The sequence below is a fragment of the Hetaerina americana genome, unplaced genomic scaffold (genome assembly GCF_022747635.1).
Source record: "Hetaerina americana unplaced genomic scaffold, ioHetAmer1.1.p SCAF_3, whole genome shotgun sequence".
Classification (NCBI taxonomy): Eukaryota; Metazoa; Arthropoda; class Insecta; order Odonata; family Calopterygidae; genus Hetaerina; species Hetaerina americana.
The window spans coordinates 36,349,928-36,372,139 of NW_027286874.1; the positions used below are offsets into that span (position 1 = coordinate 36,349,928).

The 22,212-nt window shown below is 33.7% G+C and overlaps 1 protein-coding gene across 5 annotated transcripts in view; it reads left to right on the forward strand.

The window, feature by feature from the left end:
* Positions 1-22,212, forward strand: part of Marf1 (meiosis regulator and mRNA stability factor 1-like protein) — a 50,636-nt gene that overhangs the window by 10,856 nt on the left and 17,568 nt on the right. For all 5 annotated transcript variants that reach the window (XM_071587335.1, XM_071587337.1, XM_071587333.1 and 2 more), the window contains 9 exons: positions 3,246-3,422; positions 4,208-4,383; positions 7,211-7,424; positions 11,881-12,059; positions 13,054-13,226; positions 14,305-14,519; positions 14,940-15,275; positions 16,861-17,016; positions 18,744-19,049. In XM_071587335.1, coding sequence (XP_071443436.1) covers positions 3,246-3,422; positions 4,208-4,383; positions 7,211-7,424; positions 11,881-12,059; positions 13,054-13,226; positions 14,305-14,519; positions 14,940-15,275; positions 16,861-17,016; positions 18,744-19,049 — 1,932 coding nt within the window. The remainder of the gene's footprint in view (positions 1-3,245; positions 3,423-4,207; positions 4,384-7,210; positions 7,425-11,880; positions 12,060-13,053; positions 13,227-14,304; positions 14,520-14,939; positions 15,276-16,860; positions 17,017-18,743; positions 19,050-22,212) is intronic.

Sequence of the window (22,212 nt, forward strand, 5' to 3'; positions counted from 1 at the left end):
CAACCCTTTTGGTTGTATTATGTGGTCAGTACCTTAAGATTCAGCTATATAAGACATTTTATTATGGTTACTATGTCATATTTGAATTCGGGGTTGTAGTTAGTTTTTTTATCATCAAGCACACTGTAGGAAGTCACTATTTATAGCAAACACAAAGGAGAAAAATCAGTTTCACAGTCCATTCTTTTAAGTTGGTAAGATTGTATTATGTAACCTTTACTTTTGCCTGTCTAACTGTACTTTGTGTTGATTACCTAGTTTTTTTAATGTGTGGGCCATTCAAATTGAATTTTGCAGTCTCATTTTTCTATACAACTATTCATAACATTCAATGGCCAAGATCAATTCTGGTGAATTGCTCAATAGGATAGGGTATAACTCTGAAGGAATAAGAAAACATTCATAGATCATAATCTTAGTGTCTATTTATCACATGTAATGTATTGAGGTATTGGCCCTTATCTGAAGAAAATTTTAATCTGCTATTATATAATATTGAATGATGTTAAAGTGGCTATATTGCCTTCAAGAATCTTAATTGATTTACGAAGATACTCTTTTGTGAAAAGGAGAAAAGAGCATGATGTTAATATATTTCCCCTTACTCATGGGTGGGTCACTTAAGTCCTTGAAAAAAAGCAGAAAAATTGTTTTTGGTAGACTTTTGTTCTACAACATAATCTTGATTTACCTAGATACCCTTTTCCCAACATTTCTCCCACCTTTTTAAGCCATCTGTATGAAGTCTGATTTCGGAAGGTCCTCAAAGTAGGCTTTTGTGTTGGTAATCACCTAGTTCATTGTGAAAGTTTCCTGCAAGCAATTTTCTTGAAGTTTGGATATAGAATCAAGTCATTAGGGGAAAAATCCGGTGATTAAAGTCGATGTGATAGTTGGAACACTAATTCCATAATTTTGGCCCTAGAAACTCTGCAGGTATGCTGAGGTGAATTGTCTTGATGGAAGAAAAAATTTTTTTCATTAAAATCTCCTTTTAGCTTGATATACCTATCCCAGTGTTTCTCAAAGTTTTTTAAGCCATCAAAAAAGTAGGATAGCAGGAGGTCCTCAAAGTAGGCATCTGTGTTCGCAATTATATTCTTGTTTGTTGAATTCCATCATTTTGGCCATTTGGATTTTCTCGATCATTTGTGGATGTGTAACCATGTTCAATTTGATTAAACGGTTGTAAAAAGTCGGAAGTACAGGAGGATGTTTGAACTTTATCTAAATTGGTTAAAGTCTTTTGGTGGCAAGCCTTTTAAATAGGTGTTGAATCATTGCAAATAATCATTTTTTCTCTATATTTTAATAAACAAGTTTGTTGTTTCTATAGTGTATCAAAGATACCACATGATGTATATAGCTGAACCTGACATGGTCTAGTAAGAGGTGAGGCTTGCAAAAAGTAAACCTTTTCCAATACTGTCATCTCTTATATTTTATATGGAATTATTGAGCAACCCATGTATGACCCAACCAAAATAAAATAAAAATAACTCTGAATTCACCTCCTTGGGACCTGGAATTTATTTCAAATCTATCCATTAATATTTCATTTTTTCCCTGGTTCTGTTCATTATTAGATTTTTTATTTACTTTGTGTACTGTTTAATAGCAATTAGCTTTTGCAGATAAATTGTTTATAGGTATTTGTTAATCAATTTTTAAATGATAATTAGTCTAGTTATCTGGTGTAATAATATGGGCTGAATGTATTATAATTTTTCCTGTGGGATCATTTTTTTATAGCTATTAAAATAATACCACAACTCTTGCCGTACCTTTGTTAGATGGTTTTTTTTTTTTAATATTAAATGTTAGTACTTAAAGGCTGAAAGAATTTAAAACAAAAAGCATGACGAGGTTAAGGTGAAACGTTCTCAGCCTGACAATGATAGACTGATTTTCATTTAAAATGATTTTATTTTTCGACATTATCTACATTGACTTCATCACACTTGGTCCAGACTTTCTCAAACATCATTATTCCTTGCCATAAGTGAGAGTCTGAATGGCTGTGAAGGTTTGAGAAATATCCCCCCGTAATTGTTCTCCCCTTTCCAAGTCCATCAAATAACAGGATCCCTTCCGTATCCCTGACCTTTCCGGCAGATGCGATCCACTTCGCTTTCTTTGGTGCTGAACCACTGGCTTCCACCCACTGCTTGACTGCTGTTTCATCTCTGGCATCTAGTGGTGGACTCATGTCTCATCCATGGTAAAAAATCTCCCCACAAAATCCCTCTTGAATCGGTCCAAACATAATTGTGCATATCATTTAGGGATTTGCTTTTGAACAGCATTCAGCTGATGTAGCGCCCACCTTGTGCAGAGCTTTTGCATCCCTAACTTTTGTGCAAGATGTTTCGCACCCTTTCGTTCAATAATCTAATGACTTAAGCTAACTCACCTTCACTAGCTTATCGACCAACATGATATCATACACCTTTTCGATGGTTTCTGGTGTGGTTGCTGTTTTTGGCTATCCTTCACGTGGGTCATCTTCAAGGGATGTGTGACCGTGTTTAAATTCAGCTGCCCACTTTTTAATGGTTGACATTAAAGGAGCTGAGTTCCCGAACACTACCAACTTCAGATGAATTTCCTTAGGGGTTAGTGCATTTAAAACAAAGAATTTTATGACTGCACGAAATTCAAGTTTTGTCAATTTAACGTAAAACACAAAAGACGTCTGCTGCAACAATACATCAATACATACATACAATAAACAAACTTTTTGAGAGAATCAGTTGAACCTTGTCTTCACAAACTAATGACATCGGCACCCAGGCATGGATCAAATTTTTTCTGATAAGAATGCCATCTCTATAGCAGGCCGAGAAATTTTCACCTTACCCTCTTACTGTCCAAAATTCTGCAAGAACTACTTATTAACCATAATTGTATGCAAGGAACCTTATGATACGTTAATCTTCAAATACAATTATTGTAATCATTTTTTTGTTTACAATGTTTGGTTCTGATTTTATATGGAATTTTTTATTTATGTTATTTATTGTATAGCATAATAGTTACTTTGTGGCCTACTTTTGCTGAAATTATAGGTAGCAACATACTGGTAGGCTAACACCAGCTATCCAGGTGGTTTCATTCTTCTAATGGCTTGGGTGTTCTCGGTTTTTAGGTTTTGTCATTTACCAAACTGCTGCTTTTGGTCCAATTTAAAATAAATTAAAGAAATACAGATACAATATCCTACGATATTATTATTTTATTTTCAGCATTATTTTCATCCAATTCACTCAGTACAAACTGGAGGTAGTGGAAATGCTGGATCCGTGGTACCTGGCAATTGTTCTTTTAGTCCAGTGGAATTGCAAGTTACTAACCTGGATCAAGATATTGATGCCAAAGATATGAAGAGAATTTTGCTCTCAGTTTTTAGAGAGCATGTTATGGTATGTAATAGATAAATGTAGTAATTCCTCATAAATACTTGCTGCTGTACGTAATGAACAAAATTTAATTAGTTTTATTAAAATGTCCTAAAGGAAGCAACTCCATTTGTACTTCAGTGTATTGTGTTGGTAGTTTTCTCAGTAATTAGTATTGTAAGCAACAACCTAATAAAGTTGTTCATTCAGTATCTCAATTGTCTTTGACATAGAGAATCCCATTGATTCTTGCGCAATGAAACTTTAGAAACTGTAAATATGTATTTGGAATTCTTTAATATAAAACATTCCTATATTCAAGAATTAATTCAGATCCTAATGAAGATCATCAAGGCTGCAAATATTCTCTGCATTTTACAAAAACCTTTTTGTGATAATTGTAAAATCTCTTTCACTTTTAATATTTCAAATCCATTTGATTTTTTATGACAGTGTACTTTGATCATGTTTGAATGAAAGAACATAAACAACTTTTTACTTTCAAATTGTAACCCATTTGGCTGCTTATATTAAATCCCATGATGAACAAAAGAGATTTCAAAGTAATTCACATTGCAGTTCACACAGTGAACTAAACTTCTGTCGAACTAATTTAATGAAATTCACAAATTATTACTGCTAGTGGTTAATTCTTTCCATTGTTACAATTAAATAATTGTTAAATGTATTTAGAGAAAATCATTTCAAACCTGCAGCCATTAAAATAGCTATGTTATGTTCTGTTTTGTGTCATTTAACTTCTTTTTCAGACAATTATTTTATGAGTAATAAGGTTTTGTCCTTTTCAGGTTCTCCACGTTTCAGTATTTATTCAGTCAGATGGAAACTTTGCAGCAAGTGTTAAAGTTCCATCTTTGCAAGATGCTCAATATGCTATTTCTCAGCTGCATCGGCGAAGAGTTGGATTTAAGAGAATATGCATCTCATATGCTCATAGTGGCGGACCAAGCCCACAGCTCATTCGGTATGATTTTGTTTTTAGTGAAACTTATTTATTATTTTATTATTATATATTAAACTTATTATTTTGAGTAATTAGAGCCCCCTCTAGCTAGAACAATTTCTTTTGGATGTTGGAAGGCAAGGATTTTTAAAGCATAATTAATGTAAGTCTTAATGAACCATAAGATACAAGACACTTGTGTTGTGTTATCAACAGACATAGATGTCTTCACAAAGGTCAACTCACTGTCATGCAGTAATTTGGTATGTGTCTGTAGAGGAGCTCAAACAAGTCTCATCTTATTAATAATTCTTGGATACTTACTGCGCATGAGAGCGGAGTATATGGCACTAGGTTTGCAGATCATTATTTCCTGCATTGTTGCTTCAATCACGATAGTAAAAGAAGGCTGTGGAAGAAATGTAGTCATGAAAGGGAATACCTCAGAAAGAGAAATGAATTAATTACTTAAAAAACTTAGCTCTGCATGTCAGAAAGTGGCACCCATTCACATTTCAGATTCTCCCCAAACTCCAATTTAAACATAATTCTCTTCCAGAGTTTATTAACAATCATTCACAACCTTTTCTCCTTACATTTGTTGAGTGAATATTTTTTTCTCATGTGGTTACTGTTCTTTTTTGATTCGACTGGCCTGATCAGTAGTTAACAAACTGCTGCTCACCTCTTTCTTTTTAAGTGACCTATCACCATGGACATTGACTTTTTAGTGGATAGGGAGATGAATTAGGTAGAAAGAATTGGAATATTGTAGAACAAAGGAAACTTCTCAACTATTGGAAGCTGCGAACAAAACTATTGATACAGTGAATTTGAGAATTAAAAAAATGAAAAGCTATGGATTTAAGATCAAATTATGAGCAAGATTGAGGAGAGGAGGAAATGAAAGAAGGTATCATCATAATTATTATTATATTGATCAGGAAGAAGGAAGCGCTAAGAGTTAAATAATAAATTGAAGTGGGAAAATAACAAGGTGAAAGAAGGGAGTTGGTGACAGGGACATTGAATAAGAGTATTAGAATAGATTTGTGAAAAGTTAGTTCAACCAAAAAGTTATATGAATCATGGTAAAATGAATGGTATTGAACCTTGCCATTGAAGCAAGGTGTTAGGTATAGGTTTAGGACTTACAGTTGTTGTTTGGTAAAGTATGGAAATAATGAAAGGAAAACAAATGAAGTGGTACTAGGAATGGTAGTGGAGGAGGGAAGATATTGGCAGAGATCCAAAAGAGAGAGAAACAGTGGATGCCGAGCAATTTAATTTGGAATGGAATTTTGAAGAGTGATAAGGAGAGAAAATTGAGTAATGGAAGTAGGGTGCGGAAAAGAATAGGTATTGCATATGGAATGAAGTTAGAATCCATGAAGATTAAATCATAGTGTTGGGGTTTAGGTTTTCTTGTTAGGTGGTGCTAAGAAATGTATTAGTACTCAACTAGCATCGATCCAAAACATACCTTAAATGATAGACTACCAAGTAATAGTATACAGTCATGCCTCATTTATCAGCAGATACGTTGCTTTCTGATACTCAACCCACGTTTTCTTTTACTGTCATCTCCCTTTGGTGATAGTCTTAAAAATTGCTTTAATTTTTCATAAGGTCCTATCATAATTATTTCATAATAAAGTAAGGAGTCGTAAAATTACATGTAAAGAATATGCAATGTAATTAGAATATGAAGGTAATTCAAAAAATGTCTTCTATATTTTTAGATGTACATAAATAAAATGATTGATGATAATATTTGCATCATTAAAAAGGTTGAACATTTGTCTACTTTTCAACATAATTGCCATTTCGGTTGGTGAATTTTGGAGATGCTGTGATGGTTTCGTCCCCCCATGTCATACCAGCTCACCATCATGCCCTTAGGGAAGTTATGTACCTCTTCTTTCACCTCATCATCGGAGGTGAATCTCCTTCTGGCCTAATGTTCTTTAGGGAACAGGTGGTAGTCACTGGGAGCCTATTCTTAACTATAGGGTGGGTGACTGCCAAGTCTAAACTATAGGTTCTGTTCAAACAGTTGCAGGAGAGTGACAGTTAGGCGGGCAATGTTTGGGCAAGCATTGTCAAGGATAATGTGTATGCCCTTGGTCAACATTCCTCCTCCTCTGGTTTTGAAAGCCCATCTGAGTTTTTTCAGTGTTTCACCATGCTTGTCAACCTTTATTGTGGTCCCAGAAGGCAAATATTCAATCAGCAATACCCCCTTTGTATCCCAAAACACAGTTGCTATGACTTTGCCTGCAGGCTACATTTGTTTTCATTTTCTTGATTCTGGAGAAGAGGAATGCTGCTACTACTGAGGTTGTTGTATGGCCTCAGGTGTAAAGTGGAATGCCCAGGTTTCGTCACCTGTACATGTCCATCAATTGTTGATAAAATTCATTCTGTTCAACACCTTTTGTATTAAAAAACAGAGTAACTGCATGAACTTCACGCTTGATGGGAGCGGCCAGCAAGAGCTCTTTTCTCAAAGACAGCCAAGCCAACAGCATCCCAGTGGAGCACAAGCACATGCTTGTTGGGTAGTGGAGAAAGCAAAAATCACAAAAATGTGGCCAAATGCCACACAAACATTTTCTCTCTGGCCCCAACTCTTCGGAAACCTTAGTTTTGGGATTATCCTCGTGCATACTTGCCTCCAGTACATGCTGGATTTAGATGAGTGAAGGATTTGTTTCCAGTAGAATACTGTTGTGGATTTTTCTCATACTGATTACTTGCTATGTATTGTGGATCTTTTATTGCACACTTTACATGCTATGGGACCAGAACTTAAGAGATATGTTTTACTGTTTTTATTTTCCTGCAGATCGCAAATAGTCTCCCTTCTCTTGGAGGTTCCTGGGCATCGTCTACCTCTCTTTAAGTTCCGGGAACTATTTGAAAGCCGATATCTAACCTCAGTCAGTGTATCTGATTTGCACCGGATGAAAGATGTAATTATTGTCACCGAAGATTCTAATGGAAGGATGGTTTTGCTGAATCCTGACCACCGAAACACACCGTCACCAGTTACCTCCAATGTAAGTTACAGTCATGAATGTATGAAATATTGCCTAAATTATTTCCTTACCAATTACTCTGTGTAAGAATTCTTAGAGTATTGTTTAATTGCTATTATGATCAAGATGGCTACACACATTCATTAGATTCTAGAATGCAGATTCTCCTGTGTCAGATACATGCAGTATAATAATAATAATACTTTTTATTTGTCCAGCAATCAAGTAGTTACAACTGTTACACTTGATATAAGACACGTCAGGAGAAAGTTACAAAATACGATTGTATCGTGGAGACATATCAGGCATTATCAAGAAATTCAGCAATTGAATAAAACATTTTTAATTTTAAGAACCTAAGTAGATTGAATTTAAATGCAGCCACACTTTTAAGGGCCTTAATCTCAGCTGGGAGTTTATTATAAAGTTGAAGGCCCATATAATAGTATATATATCTTCATTTGTTGAGCTATGGTTTTTATTGGTAATGAAGGTGTATGACCTACTCGAATGTTTGCAATGGTTTTATTATATTTGTTGTCCAGAAAAATTGCCAAGTATACATGTAGCCCTGATGTGTATTCCAAAGAGGGTATAAGCATAGCCAAATGTTCAAAATACAATTCAGATTTTTATGAACCACAAAAAATTATCAGAATCCCCAAGGAAGGAAGTAATTACACTGTATAGCTGAGCGTTATTTTTTGTCCTATGGTGTTATGCTGTTGAGACTTATATTTGGCAATGTACTCTGTAATTTAGACTTCTGTTTAGGTCAACCTAATTTCCTCTAGAATATTCCAATGGGAATACAAATTCATTTATTGCTGCATTTATAATTTACTCGTATAAATGATTATTATTAGAATTACTTTTTATTTGCCCAGAGATCACAGTACAAAAATTCCAGGTGGTTGGAGTATGTACATGATATAAGGCACGTCAAAGAGGAGCTAAGAGACAGGCTCAATTAAAATACAAAAAAAATGCTCACAGTTACATGATATTTGGTGCATTTGGTGCAAACCCTTGAGCGTGCTCATGAAATCTCACTCTAGAAAAATCATTGATAATAATATGAACTAGACTATGACCATTGCTATAAGTGAAGAGTATGAACTTAGTGGTCAGGAATATTGTTGAGATATTTGTCAACAAAGTAGAACATATTACGTTGTTGATATCTTCTTAATTTATGTGTGAATGCTGTAGTTCCCTTTGTGTCCTTTATACTTTTGGGTATTTTGTTTTATAATCTGATGCCCATTTCATTGGGTCCTAATTTCAATGCTTTAGTTATTTTATTACCATAATGGATGCTGTGCCGTTGGTGTAATGATGATGATAGGTAGAGGTAAGAGAATAGTTGCCAATGTTATTTTTTATGTACAGAATTAAAAACAATGTAGAAGCACGGGGAGTGATAGCAAATTTAATTCATGAAAATAGGCCTAGATGGATTATTGTGAGGTTTTCTGCTATTGATCTGATAGCTGTCTTTTGCATTTTAAAGATGGTTAGAGAAATAGCAGCTGATTCCCATAATATTTTACTATAATCATAGTATAAATTGAGTAGTACTTGTACTTCGAGTAAATTGAGTTTTACTTGTAGTCTCATACAGGTGTCATAATAAAAAGCAAGTTGAACTGAGCTCATGTTGAAGGGCTTTTATATGCGTATCCCAGGAGATAATTGCATGCAGAGAAATACCCAGAAATTTACATTCCGTCACATGCTCCTTTGTTTGGTCATTAATTTTTACCAGCATATTATGTCACATTCTTAATGCATGTAAACTATACTATTTTAGTTTTATTTACATTCTAGTCAAGAAGGTTATCTATACACTACTTGTTTATTGCAAGTGTGACAGACTGATTTTTCCATAAGGCTGGGATATGTCTGTGTTGATATTATTACGTTAGTGTCATCAGCATACAGCACTGGTATTATTCAGTCATTATTCTGAAAGCAGTTAGGTAGGTCATTGATATATATTAGAAAAAGGAGTGGCCCAAGGGTTGTGAAAGGGCCTTGTGAAACACCTTGGTAAACTTGGTATACTTCTGATGAATATTTTAACCCATCTACTGTAGTCATAGTGTCATAGTAGTCATAGTGGTTTACATTATCAAAGCCTTTTACAATCCAAAAAATATTCCGTTTTGCATTTAGCATCTAATGAATTAAGCGTGATGTCAATTGCCTGACAAAAGGCAGTAGTGGTATACATTTCAGATGTAAAAATCCATGCTGAGAATTGGAAAGTAGGAAGTTTTTTTCAAGATAAAGATGCTATTTACATATGCATGGCTTTTTCAAATATTTATGCTCATATATTTTGGATAGCTATTGATCTGTAGTTGTTTAAATGATCAACACCACCAGGATTTTTATGTATGGGCACTTATTTTGATTCTATTAATTGGAATGGGAAAATCACTTGTGTCTGAGATTTATTAATTGAAAATAAAAGGGGTGCTTTTATGGCTTCCAAACAATGATTAACATTTTTTACAAAGGATTTCATCAGGGCCAGCACTGGATTGTTTCTGAGTGTGGAGAATAGCATTGGTTTCAGAACAGGGGAGGGCGAACATTGATGATGCTGCATTTGCAGGAAACATAATAGCTTAAGAAGTAGTTGGGCAAGGAGCTGATATATAGTGTTTCTTAAATTTATTAGCTAGAGATAAGTAGCTTATGGCAGTGTTATTTTCAGGGTTACAAAATTTTGGGAGAGCAAGTTGTGGATTTTTCTAACCTCTACAATCATTAATTGTTTCCCATGCATTTTTGGACTTATAATTGGAATTAAGTAATATATTATCATTATAAGTCCTTTTAGTGATAGAAATCAGCTTACGGTAGTACTTTTGAAATTCCATATAGACTAACCTTTTCTTCATGATTGTTAAAACTTTTACTGGAGATACTGTTTTTTTGAGGATAGTTGAGTAGTAACGGATCTCATTAGTTAGCCTTGACTTACATTTTGTTCTATGAAATATTTTCTGGTGAGTTATTGGAAAGCACAATTCAAAATTGTTTGAAAATTGAATGAAAGTAATTGAAACCTTTGTCTACTGACTCAAGATCATACAATGTCCTAGTTTTGGGATTGCATAAAGAGCAGATAATGCTGCATATTTCTAGGAGTAAAAGACTGCCTAAGGTAAGTGTTATCATTTAGGCTTGCCATTGGTAGGTTAATATCAATACTTATTTTCACCATATTATGGTGTGATATACCTAGGTCACAAATAGCTGTTACTACTTTTCCTTGTTACTACTTTGAGGTTGGTCACAGTATAATCAATTAGGGTGTTGGATGTGGGAGTGATTCTAGTAAGATTATGATTGATAAATTCCATGCTGTAAGTTTTGAAACAATTCATTAATTCGGATCTGTGAGGGGAGTCATTAAAAGATTACAGTTGAGTTTGCCGTACAACTGGATTATCCGGTTGTTTGCTTGTAAGGGAGTTAGTCCAGTTTTGTGATAAATGCATGAATATTCCCAGTTGGTGGATCCCCATGATGTTGGATATAAAGATAAAAAAATGTCTGGACTACTCAGTGATTAAGACATTTTACATTGCAGTGATGCAATATCACAGATTTTCAGTAATTACAAATAAACTTTGAGTTTGCATATGTCTACTTAGGTTATTGCAACAAGATGGGTGCTTACTCTCACCAGAAAATTCATCCACAAGTTCCAGGCATGCAATCACCTAGAATCAGAATTTATTTCCAGAGATATACTGGTGTGTATTAAGTAAGACCAAGCTATGATAAAATAATTCTTACAGGGTCATGAGTCTCTGGGTTAAACCAGGAATCTGAAATCCTACTATTGAGTTGAAAGTTAGTAATCTTTCAAGTTATGCAACCAGTTTTGACCTCCATCACAATCAGTTACCATCTTCATTTGGGTCCATCTTCAAAATATTCCTTTGGGTTAGGTAATCATTTAGCAGTACTATCTGCAAAGTTGTCTGCCACTTTTTTTTATACACTTCTGCAAACTGACGACAATGTTATTGGCAGATCTATCTTGACAATTTTCATTTCCATTAATTGTGTAACTCGAATCTTTTTGGTCAGACTAATGTTTTTAGCAATGTGACAGCTACTTTTCACTTCAGAAATGGTTCACTGTGAGGATTTGAGACTTGATTATGTGGAGGTAAAATAGAACAATGCAAGTGTGACCTGGAAATAATGTATTAAAATGTTCTTGAAAAAGCAATGAATGGTGGGACTAAGGTTCTAGATTAGTAAATGTGTAGTCTACTTACTTCATCTAGTCATTGTTGATATGTTTTTACCTAACTGATATATTGTCAGATATCAAAGGAGTGATAATATGCTTCGCCTTTCATTATCTGTTGAAAAAATTGTTGAAATCTTTTCCAAATTCATGCAAGCAAAACATGGTGAGATGGCATTCATTTTTTTTATATTATAGGATGGTCCCATCGTTGATTATCCATATTGTATGATGCATTCAAAGAAAACTAAACCTGAAAAAGGTTGGGCAGAGCAAGAGATTGATGTCTTACCAAATATTATGATTGGAGTAAAACTTTTTGGACAAAGAATATACAAACTCCTTCATTCCCATGATGGTGTTATACCGCTTCCAAGGTAATTGGTTTTTTACTTCTATGCATTGATATGTCTTCAACCTTGATATATATGCTTTATAGATTGTGTACTTTCTAATGCAGTGATATTTTTCACACAACTACCACCATCTCTAAGTCAGCCTGGGTGCTTCTGGTATTATTTCTTAATTCTTAAGCCCAAAAAGAGTTACTTTATTGTTCTAAGGTTTCTTTATTTTCAGTTGCGAACAGTAGTTGTCTTTATTAAACTTAGATGTTTGTGCTCTACAGTTAGTTGTAGTTTTCAAATCTTTTATTTTTTTAATCCATTGCTTGCCAGGTGAAACATTTTGGATCGTACATTGGATAATCACGTATATTGAGGTGAATTTGTGTAAAATAGAGTTAGTGAAAATGTTCCGAAAAATCCTATATACCCATAAGATTGAAAATGACATTTACATCTATACCATATGAGGTTGATAATTTGTTCGTTCATATCTTTTGGTGTCTCTTTAATCATTAAGGTAAGGTTTGTATTCTGAATATATACCATGCCTAAAGCTGAATGTATCGTTAAAAGTATATTAAATGAGCTTGACCTAACTTCTGATCTGCTCAAGCAATTTTCTCTCAATCATTTATTAAAAGAGTTGTGTATAAATGTATATCTTTCTGATATACTCTTTTAAATTGCCAAAAATTCTTGTAGAATTTATTTTGCCTGTTATTTACTGGTAAATTGCTGCTGGACTTAATTTCCATCTCTTCAAAATTGTATATAATATGTGCCCAGGTCCGTACTTTTATTTCTTAGGGTTGTCTATTTGATTTATATTCTAAAATAGTATTGAAATTTGATAGTTGTTTATATCAATTTAATATTCATATTTGTTACTTCAAAATTGCAAAATATACCCATTTTAAGGATGATATAATTTGGAGTAAAAACCAACAATATAGGCTTTCTTTCTTGGCCTGTGCAGTGTCCTTCTCTTACATATATATATTTACATATTTATATTCCTTCCAAGCCTTCCGGACTGCTATCAAGCAGAATTCAAAGAGCTTGAAGCCAATGAAGATGGAGTTCCTATGGAGCATCTCATAACATGCATTCAAGGAGTGGAAATCCATCAAGGAAACAGTGGAATGAAAGTCCTCCGTTGGCAGAAGAACTCCAATTCAGAAAGTGTTCACAGCGGAGGTATTAAATTTGTTTTTTAGTGTTCAGATTAATAGAGTATGAAGAATCTGCAAATGGGAAAATTTTAGACTATTCCAGTTTTTTTTAGTAGTTGTCATAGATATCTCAATTAAAGTATCAGGGAAAGTGTTATCTCCATGGAAACATTTAATCTGCATTCCTTCAAATGATGACCATTTTCCAGTAAATCAGATTTCTGTCCAATGACCATGTTTTGATTATTCTTCCCAATAATTTTAGCCTGTATGAATGGAAAAGGCTTTCTTTAGGCACTTAACTCAATGTAATAGTAAACTGTGCTCTGTAATATTTTACATTGATAATTTTTCTTAAGAGTAGAGCTGATTATATTTTGGCAAACATTTTGGTCCATCGCAGCATCTCCCAGTGGCCTTGTTTTAATATCCATTTAAAATGGTGAGGAGGTTGGAGAACTGTACTTTACTACCCGAAGTGAATTTCTTTAAGGGCAATCTTATTATTCTCCTTAAAGAAAGAAAGAGTTGTCAATTACCCTAGAATTTGACCTTTTGTGCCCGTGAGATAATGATTTTTTCATGTTCTGGTCACCATTTAAGATTTTTTTACATTAAAATGTTACAAATTATTATTCTTGCATGGTCTTTTGCCCTAATGAATGGGCTAATAATAAAGAAACCCTGGTGCCACTCTTGGCTTAATCTCCATAAGAGATCAAACCATGAATCCTTGCACCGCAGTAGAAATGTTTTTTTGGAAACTGCAGATTTAAGGAAAAACTTAAAAGTAGATGGCTGTGATTTAATGACTTCTTCCACATTTTGACCAAGCTTTTAATTTGCTGGGATAATACGAGGGTCATCCGGAAAGTAGTACCCGTTCGTGAAATAAAAAGACAAAAGTAAATATTAACAAACATAAAAAATTTTATTTGAAAGAGGATACTTTATACCAGAGGGATTGTTGGGTTAAAATGTTTACAGTGAAGTATTGTTTGCCCAATGTACTCTTTGTTCAACAATAGTTTCTTACTGCGTTTTTTATTCACTGAATTTCTATTTAATAAAAATATTTACAAAATTTTCCCCTCATTTTTCAGAATCTGTGAAATGTGTCAGCCCCCCTCTGGTTTCTCAATTGGCTCTTTTCAGTAGAGAGCTTGTTGATTTACTAAAAACAGCACCACATTGCCAGTTACCTTTCAATCGATTTATCCCTGCATATCATCACCATTTTGGCCGCCAGTGTCGTGTGGCTGATTATGGCTTCACTAAACTGATAGAATTACTAGAGGCAGTTCCACAAGTCGTTCAGGTATGTGCAACTCTATCATTCTTTAATTTATGGATAAGCATAAAATAGCAGCTTATGAATATTGAAGCCCGAATATATATAATGAGGTTCTAACTTTTTCATATGAAATTATTTCTATACAAAATTGAATAATTTATGAATATTTAGATAAATTTTTACATGCAATTATTTAGAAATGAATGTTTACATAAATCTCTTGTATTATTCATTTGTTTAATTAGTAAGTAAGAAGTTTCTCCCCGTAGTCTTTTTATAATTGTTATTCCAACCTCTTTAATTTTCAAGTCTTTGTGATACTATCTCATCTCATCTTATTTTATGTTGGGTTTTCTGATGGCAAAGTATAGAATTCGATGAGAATGAGTTCCTACTTTATTCTTATGTTGTCCTTTTTTAAGTTTTTTGAATTCCCTCTTTTAGGTCATGGGAGATGGTGGAAGACGAATAGTGACCTTATCTCATAGGGCACAAGTACGTAGATTTACATCTGACTTATTAAGGATCTTGAAGTCACAGGCTAACAAACAAGTTGCACTGTCTGCATTTCCAAGCACTTATGACAAAGTCATTGGCCGTGTATTTAATGCACCAGACTATGGTGTGTGCTATCTTCAAGACATTCTTTTTGAAGTTTCTGAAAATACTGTGGTGGTTACTCCTGATTCTACTGGTTCATCAACAGATATAATTATATCTGTTCCTAAGAGAGAGCAAACACCAAATGAAATAGAAAAAACAAAGCAATTTGCTGTGGAGGTGAGTACAATTTGGCCGTTTCTGATGGTTTTCTGATCATAGTCTCAAATCAAGGGAACTTCACTATATAGCTTTGCTCTTTCATAATTCATATTTTGTAAGGAAGAAATATGGTTTTTGATAGATTCCCATGAATAGTTTCAGTACGTAATGGTCATCCACATCTTGATAAGTTACATGATCATTTCCTAGCCCTTTGGCATTCAGAAGTGCTTGAATTTAACTGGTTGAATTTTGGTATGCAAATGAATGTATCTTGTGGTTAGATTATATAATTTTTATGAAGGGCATGGAGATAGTTGATTGCTCATAATATATTAATCATTTGAGCAGTATGTATTGGTCATTCACATTTTTTTCTCTCTTAAGTATTAAAATTTATAGCTCACAGCCAACGTAATGGAAGTTAATAGCAGCTTTAAAATATGTAATAATACTTGTTTGAAGGCATTCGATTTTTTTCAAAGTGGAATATGTTGATGGCAACAGTAATTACTTAGTGCCAATATTGCTCAAAATGCTAGTAAAATCATGGATAAACTGTTTGAAAAGAAGATTCGTATCTTTTTGAACAAAATGTGTAAAAATTTAGTATGAGCTGAATATTTAAGTGTAATTCTTAGGCACTTAATTGTTCAAGTCATCATTGCTACTTTATAAGTCAAGGCAATCTTTCAGAACTGAAGATTTCTTTCTTTTGCAAAGGATATATGTACTAATAAAAAAGAAATAATTTTTTCAGGGTTAAAAAATCTGCTACTGCTGAGACTTTTTATTTCTTCCATGCTCACTGGATGAATAAATAGTAATTATACAGTAATGCTTTTTAGTGAAATTAATGCAAAAACATTTTCATTCAAATTTTCTACAGTATCTATTTTGTTTTCTTAAATATAGGTAGATTATCTTTAAAATTGTCAAATTTATCCTTAAGAGCTAATATGAACTATTATTGTGAATACTTCATTGGTAAATGCTTGGTATAAAGAAAACGGATATCAACCTATCACAGTTGTTTTTTGCATTAACACAGTTTGTGCAGATTTAGAAAATTTACCTGGTACATTTTTATAAAATTAGTGGTAAATAAATAATACACTTTTGAACCGTACTTGATGTCACAACTTCAATACAATGCTTTTCCAGACAGAATGTAAACTCGAACTGGGGGTGTCATTGAATGGTGTGTAAACCTTTTGGCATATAAATCTACAAGTATACCTTGTTGGCAGTGGCTGTGAGTGGATGTTTGGATAATAGTAATAATTCTGCTTTATTCGGGCAAGATTGAAACTCTGGCATTCCCTTCTTCCATTTAACCTATCATCAAACACATTCAATGGAAATATAATTACATTTGAGTGCTAAATGATGTAAAAAAGAACTAGATAATGATAACTGATTGACAATGAATAAGCATGAGTATGAAGAGTGTAGAAAGATATGCACAATTGTGTGGGGCAATGACAATGTACTAGTATATAAGGTTACTCCTGAGTAAAGGACAATAAATTTACTGAATTTAACTTAATAAATGAATTGTATTTATTCTTAAAGAATTTGTATTTTGGCTTTTATTTAAAAGGTGGTGGAGTTACTTCGACATGCTCCGCAATGCTCTTTGCTCTTCAATAAGTTTATTCCAGCATACCATCACCATTTTGGACATCAATGCAGAGTAGCTGACTATGGTTTTACAAAATTGATTGAACTTTTCGAAGCAATTCCAGAGGTTGTGAAGGTAATAAATCCTTTTTAATTCATAAGTAGATAATAATGACCTGGGCAGGAATTTCTCTGCACCATTCAAGAGTTATACAACACTATACCATACTATCTTTAATTTAGTCTGTACTACAAGTCCCTGGGTTAAGCTCAAGTTCTTTTAGAGTCCAAGTTTTTTTTCTTTTTCCATCAGTTAAATCTCTATTTATGAAATCCACTCTGTGGAAGTGACTTGCAACTAGGTAGCTTTTACATTCCACTGTAGAGCAAGGGGAGGAGGATGGGAGGACTTTTGTCAGTTATGTAATTATTAATTATGCAGTAGAATCTCCGGATAAGAGCATAATCCATTCCGCAATCGTTTTCGTAAAGCAAAACACTCTTTGCTTGTAAATTAATGTTTAGTGAAGCAACTCGTTGCATATAAATTTATGTAAAATATGATAATGCATTCCATGCCAAAAAAATAACTCTAGTACAAGGTTAATTCAAAGAAAGTTTTAAATACATTGTTTAGGATCATAGATCATATTCACCTTTTCTTCAACCGTGGAATGAAGCAGCAAGGCATGAAAACTTGATTTGTAAAAGCAAAAAAGAATCAAAATAAATTTTTAATTATTAATGATGCATACCAAATTTCTTTTTCTTATCAAGCTGTCTAGAGACATTTCTTTTTGCCGACGCTTCAAATTTGGTAAAAATGAGACTCTGAATAATGATTAAATAGATTTTAGGGTATGCATTGACACTGCCTAATTAGAATGATGCCTCGCATACATGGAACATTGCGAAAGTTTCCAGTGACCTTCATATCGCATTTAGCTAGTTGTTTTGAACTAAACACTTCTTGAAGGTTCGTGTAGTTCCCAAATTGTAAACAAAGAGGGGATTGATTTTCAAATCACTGCTCTTGCAGTGGTGCAAAATAGCAGCTTGAGACACTTTCATTGCCTTGTGGTCGGGAAATGCTGGTGAACATTCCATGTGAACAAATCTAGGTTCACTTTGGCATCTTCTTCTCGAAGAGTACCATCTCGTCAATATTCAAAGCATGTTGTGGCAGATAACCCTCAGGATCTGAGCTTTTTGAATTCACCGATGAATTTCTCTGATGCCTTTGACTCAGAGTTGGCTGCTTCCCTATGCTTCACAATACCATGGATGATAGTTCTTCTTGTTAACATCTAGAACCACTCACGGCTCCCCTTAAATGCTTGTTCGACCATTGATAATCCTAAAATTTTATTAATGAGGTCAGCAATAATTAACTGCCCCTTTTCACAAATTGTCTCATTATTGGTATCACATAGCATTTGCTTTTCGTTTATTCATACGAGATGCAACCTTTCATCATTGTTGAGAATACTTAACCATTGTGTAGATGCTCTTGTCACTTTTTTTTTTAGTACGTTTGAGCCCAAGTTTGGAAGAATGTGTGATCACTAGTGATGCTAAAATGCTAGCGGAACAAGCGCTAGAGATAAACGGCAGTAGCAGGCGTGCAATGACTCTGGGAATTCCCTTCTCATCATTTGTTATGTGAAAAGTCTCTCGTTTAGTAAGCTGTTTTTGGGACCTATTTAAGTCCATCACCATTTGTTACCAAGCATTGCAGTCAGAAATTCCTCTTCTTACCCAAATCCTTGTATTATTTTATTCACTTATTATTATTTAGTCCTGAATGTTTATCTTGTGTTATTTATTCTTTATGATAACTAAATGTCCATTCATATCTTGCAGATTGAAGAAACAGCAGAAGGAGAACGGCGTGTTACATTAACTGTTCGTGAGAGGTTGAAAGTCCTTGCAGAACAAATGAAGTCTCTTGTTCAGAGTTCAGGTTGGACTTTGCACCATCACCATAAAGCAAAGAAACCGGGCAACCAAAAGGGAACACCAAATCAACAAGGGACCCCTCCACCTTTGCTTCCGTTGTCTGCAATTCCTTCTGCGTTTTTGCGCCAGAATGGATATGCCCTCCACTATGAAGACTTTGATTGTGATTCTCTGGAACAGCTTATGCAATGCATAACCAATACAGTTGAGGTATTGCATTTTTCTTTTATTGGTTCTCTAAATAGACGATAAGAAGGTTTTTAATTACTTATAGGGTAAAAACTAATTACCATAAAACCTCATTCTTTCAGTTTCAAATCAAACTTTTGAGCAACTTAAAGCTATGGTCAGTCCTTCAGTGACAGTATAGGGCTTGAAGCAAACCTTGTATGGATAAATAGAAATTTTTATATAGATAATAGATAGATAAATAGAAAAAAGAAGACATTTGCAATGCAATTCAAAGCCATTGTCTGGTCCCTTGATTAGCAGTTCGCATGTCATTAACCATTTTGATGTGACAAAACTGGGATTCATTGTGAAGGAATCTAGTTAATATTTCACGTACCCTCTTATTAACTCCATCCTTGAAACAGATTTCTATGATTAGGTTAATTGTCAGTTTGAAGTATTAGTTAAAATACACATTGATTAAAAATTTTAACCATGAATCTTCAAGACCTTCTTGGAATTTTTTACATTTATGGTGTTTGATGCTGTTTGTCTAATAACTTAACACATCCACAATGGAGGGAAATGAGAGCTCATAGCCCAGCCTGTGTTGTTACATAATTTGCCTTGCCAGCAGTTGATTCCCACCCTAGCTTGTTTACAAGATCAGTAAATAGGTTGTTAAAGGAGAAGTCAAGGTCACTCTGCTGCTGAGGTCTATGGGATGGAGGATAAATTGTGGTGACAGAACTGGTAGCTTAGTGAGGTAGGGAAGGTGGAAGATGCTGGCTGTAATCACCCACTGAATAGAAATAGACATCAAAAACTGTTCACAATGACAAGTGCCCACTTTTATTTTGAAGCCCTTTTCAGACACAAAACAAAATGCTACCAACTCTATTTAGGGACAGTATGAATCAATTATTTTACATGCGTTTGCCTAGATTTTACTTGGTGTGCCCTCTCTGCTAAAGGATGGTGTGAAAGAGAAGAGGAGCACTGGAATTACTGTTGTCTGTAGGGTGTATCATATCACATTATCATGTTCTACACTGAATGATAATGCATAACTCATCACTAGAAGGTTTACTGGAGAAATACATTGCATGTATTCCATGAAGAAAATATTATTTTTAGTATGAATACCCTGCGTTCGTATTAGTTTAATTTTAATTTTTAGGGTATCCATATATAATAATCCGATAAGTCCTATTGGATTATAAAATCTTTTGCAAAAATCCATATCACACAAAATAAAACTGGTATAAAAAATAGAATCCCAGCTGAAAAGCAATGTTTGGAAATAAATTCAAATATAACTGTGGTAAACTATATGACTGGCTGACATCGGAAGTGATAAATAAATAAGTTAAATAGAGCATAATTCATTGATTTTGTCAATCCGTCAGTTTTAGTTAATTTGATACATGCTTTTGTGTAAGTTGCACGTATATAATGTATGAAACTTTCTTTTACAAGTTGTTTGCAACTAAAGGATTTAATTGACAAGAATCCTAGGATCCAAAAATATGGGCAAATGTAAGGTACATATAATGCATGGGAAATTGGAAAGGGGAATATGGTATTTAAATGCTGACTTGTTAGGTAATTTCATAATGTTAGTGATAATAAAAGAGAATCTAAACATAGCTCAAGAAGCAGATTGATTCACTTGACACACTTCGATCGAAACAAGTGTAGAAGAAGTTACAGTTTCAATACCTTTTCCTAAAACTAATTTAGCTGACATTGTGATATTTTGCAGGAAGTCCAATGTATTCAATTTCCACTGACCAATATTCATTTTAGCATTATATGCTAAATGCAAGAGCTTGTTACTAAATATTTGCCGTCAAAATATTAAATATCAAATTTCCTAGGTCAGTTTTATGTACTATTTTAGTAGCAAGATAAAACTTCATCTTGGTTAAACTGACCTAATATATAGAAAAAAATCTGTACATTCACATATTTTGAACCAATATATTTCTAAGCTTAAACTGTGTCCTTCAAATCTGTAAATAGAAAGGTTTTAACCATAATTTGAATGGTGGCTTCGAGTTCACTTATACATATATATAGTTATACCAATATAGTGGGTTCATATTTTTTAATTAACCCTGATTTCTAAATATGCTAACCAGTGAAATTAGTAGCATGGTTTGAATTTCTGTGGGAACATTAGTCATAATTTTGGTTGCATGGCTTAAATTTGGATACTGTGAAGAAAGTGCATTGCATGTGCCATAGATTAATGGTGATAAGATTTGGCTAAGTCTTCAATTTTGTAAATACAGTGGATTCTTGGTCCTTAATAACATTTACTATGTTAGCACATCCATTTCTTCACATCCTAAATCCTACCTTTTGGTAAAATTATGGTTAACACATTGTTTTACTTCTCATGTAAGTTCCACGAAAGGCCAAAATTAAAATTTGTCAATGAAAGAGCTAAAAAGCATTTTAAAAAGGTACTTAATGGTATGCTATGATGAAAATTGCATAACTAGATTTTATTTAAGTAAAAAGTTTTTTTGTATGTTTGTTTTGAAGCATTTCTGTTGATGCTACCAATATTACAAAATAGTTGTATTTTCATAGGAAACTGCAAAAATTTTCTAAAATTGCTATTAAATGTGTGTTGTGTTGGTCTCAAAAATAAAATGATATCTTTATGAGCATGTTTATTCCATTTTAGCGATACTAAACTAATGGTTCTGAGAAATCTTAACTGAAATATATCAAAGTGATTTTCATCTTTTTTATCAGTAAGTATCTTCTCACTTTTGTTTTTCATTGGTTGTACCTCTGAATAGTTTGCTTACATGCAGAAAAAAAATGAAAAGTTGGATTTTTTGTTTATTGGTTTGACCTGATAATATGGTTGAATGAATGGTGTGCAAAAAATGTTATTCATTATAAGTTGCATGGGTCAGGACCATGACCTGATTCAGGTAATACTTGGAGTGGACATGCCAGCAAGAAAAAGTGCTTCCAAGGGTTGTGCTAATGAGAGAACCTGTGATTACTTGTTCAGTTGACTCAGGAGAAACTTTTAGTGGTGCATATGTGTTGTTGAATTGGGAAAGTGGAGTTGGTTGTAAAAATGGGATTAGGAAATTGTTTTAACATAAATAATAGCAATTGTACAAATGGATTTTCAAATAATCTTAATTCCTATGGTGGTGCATTAGATTTGCCA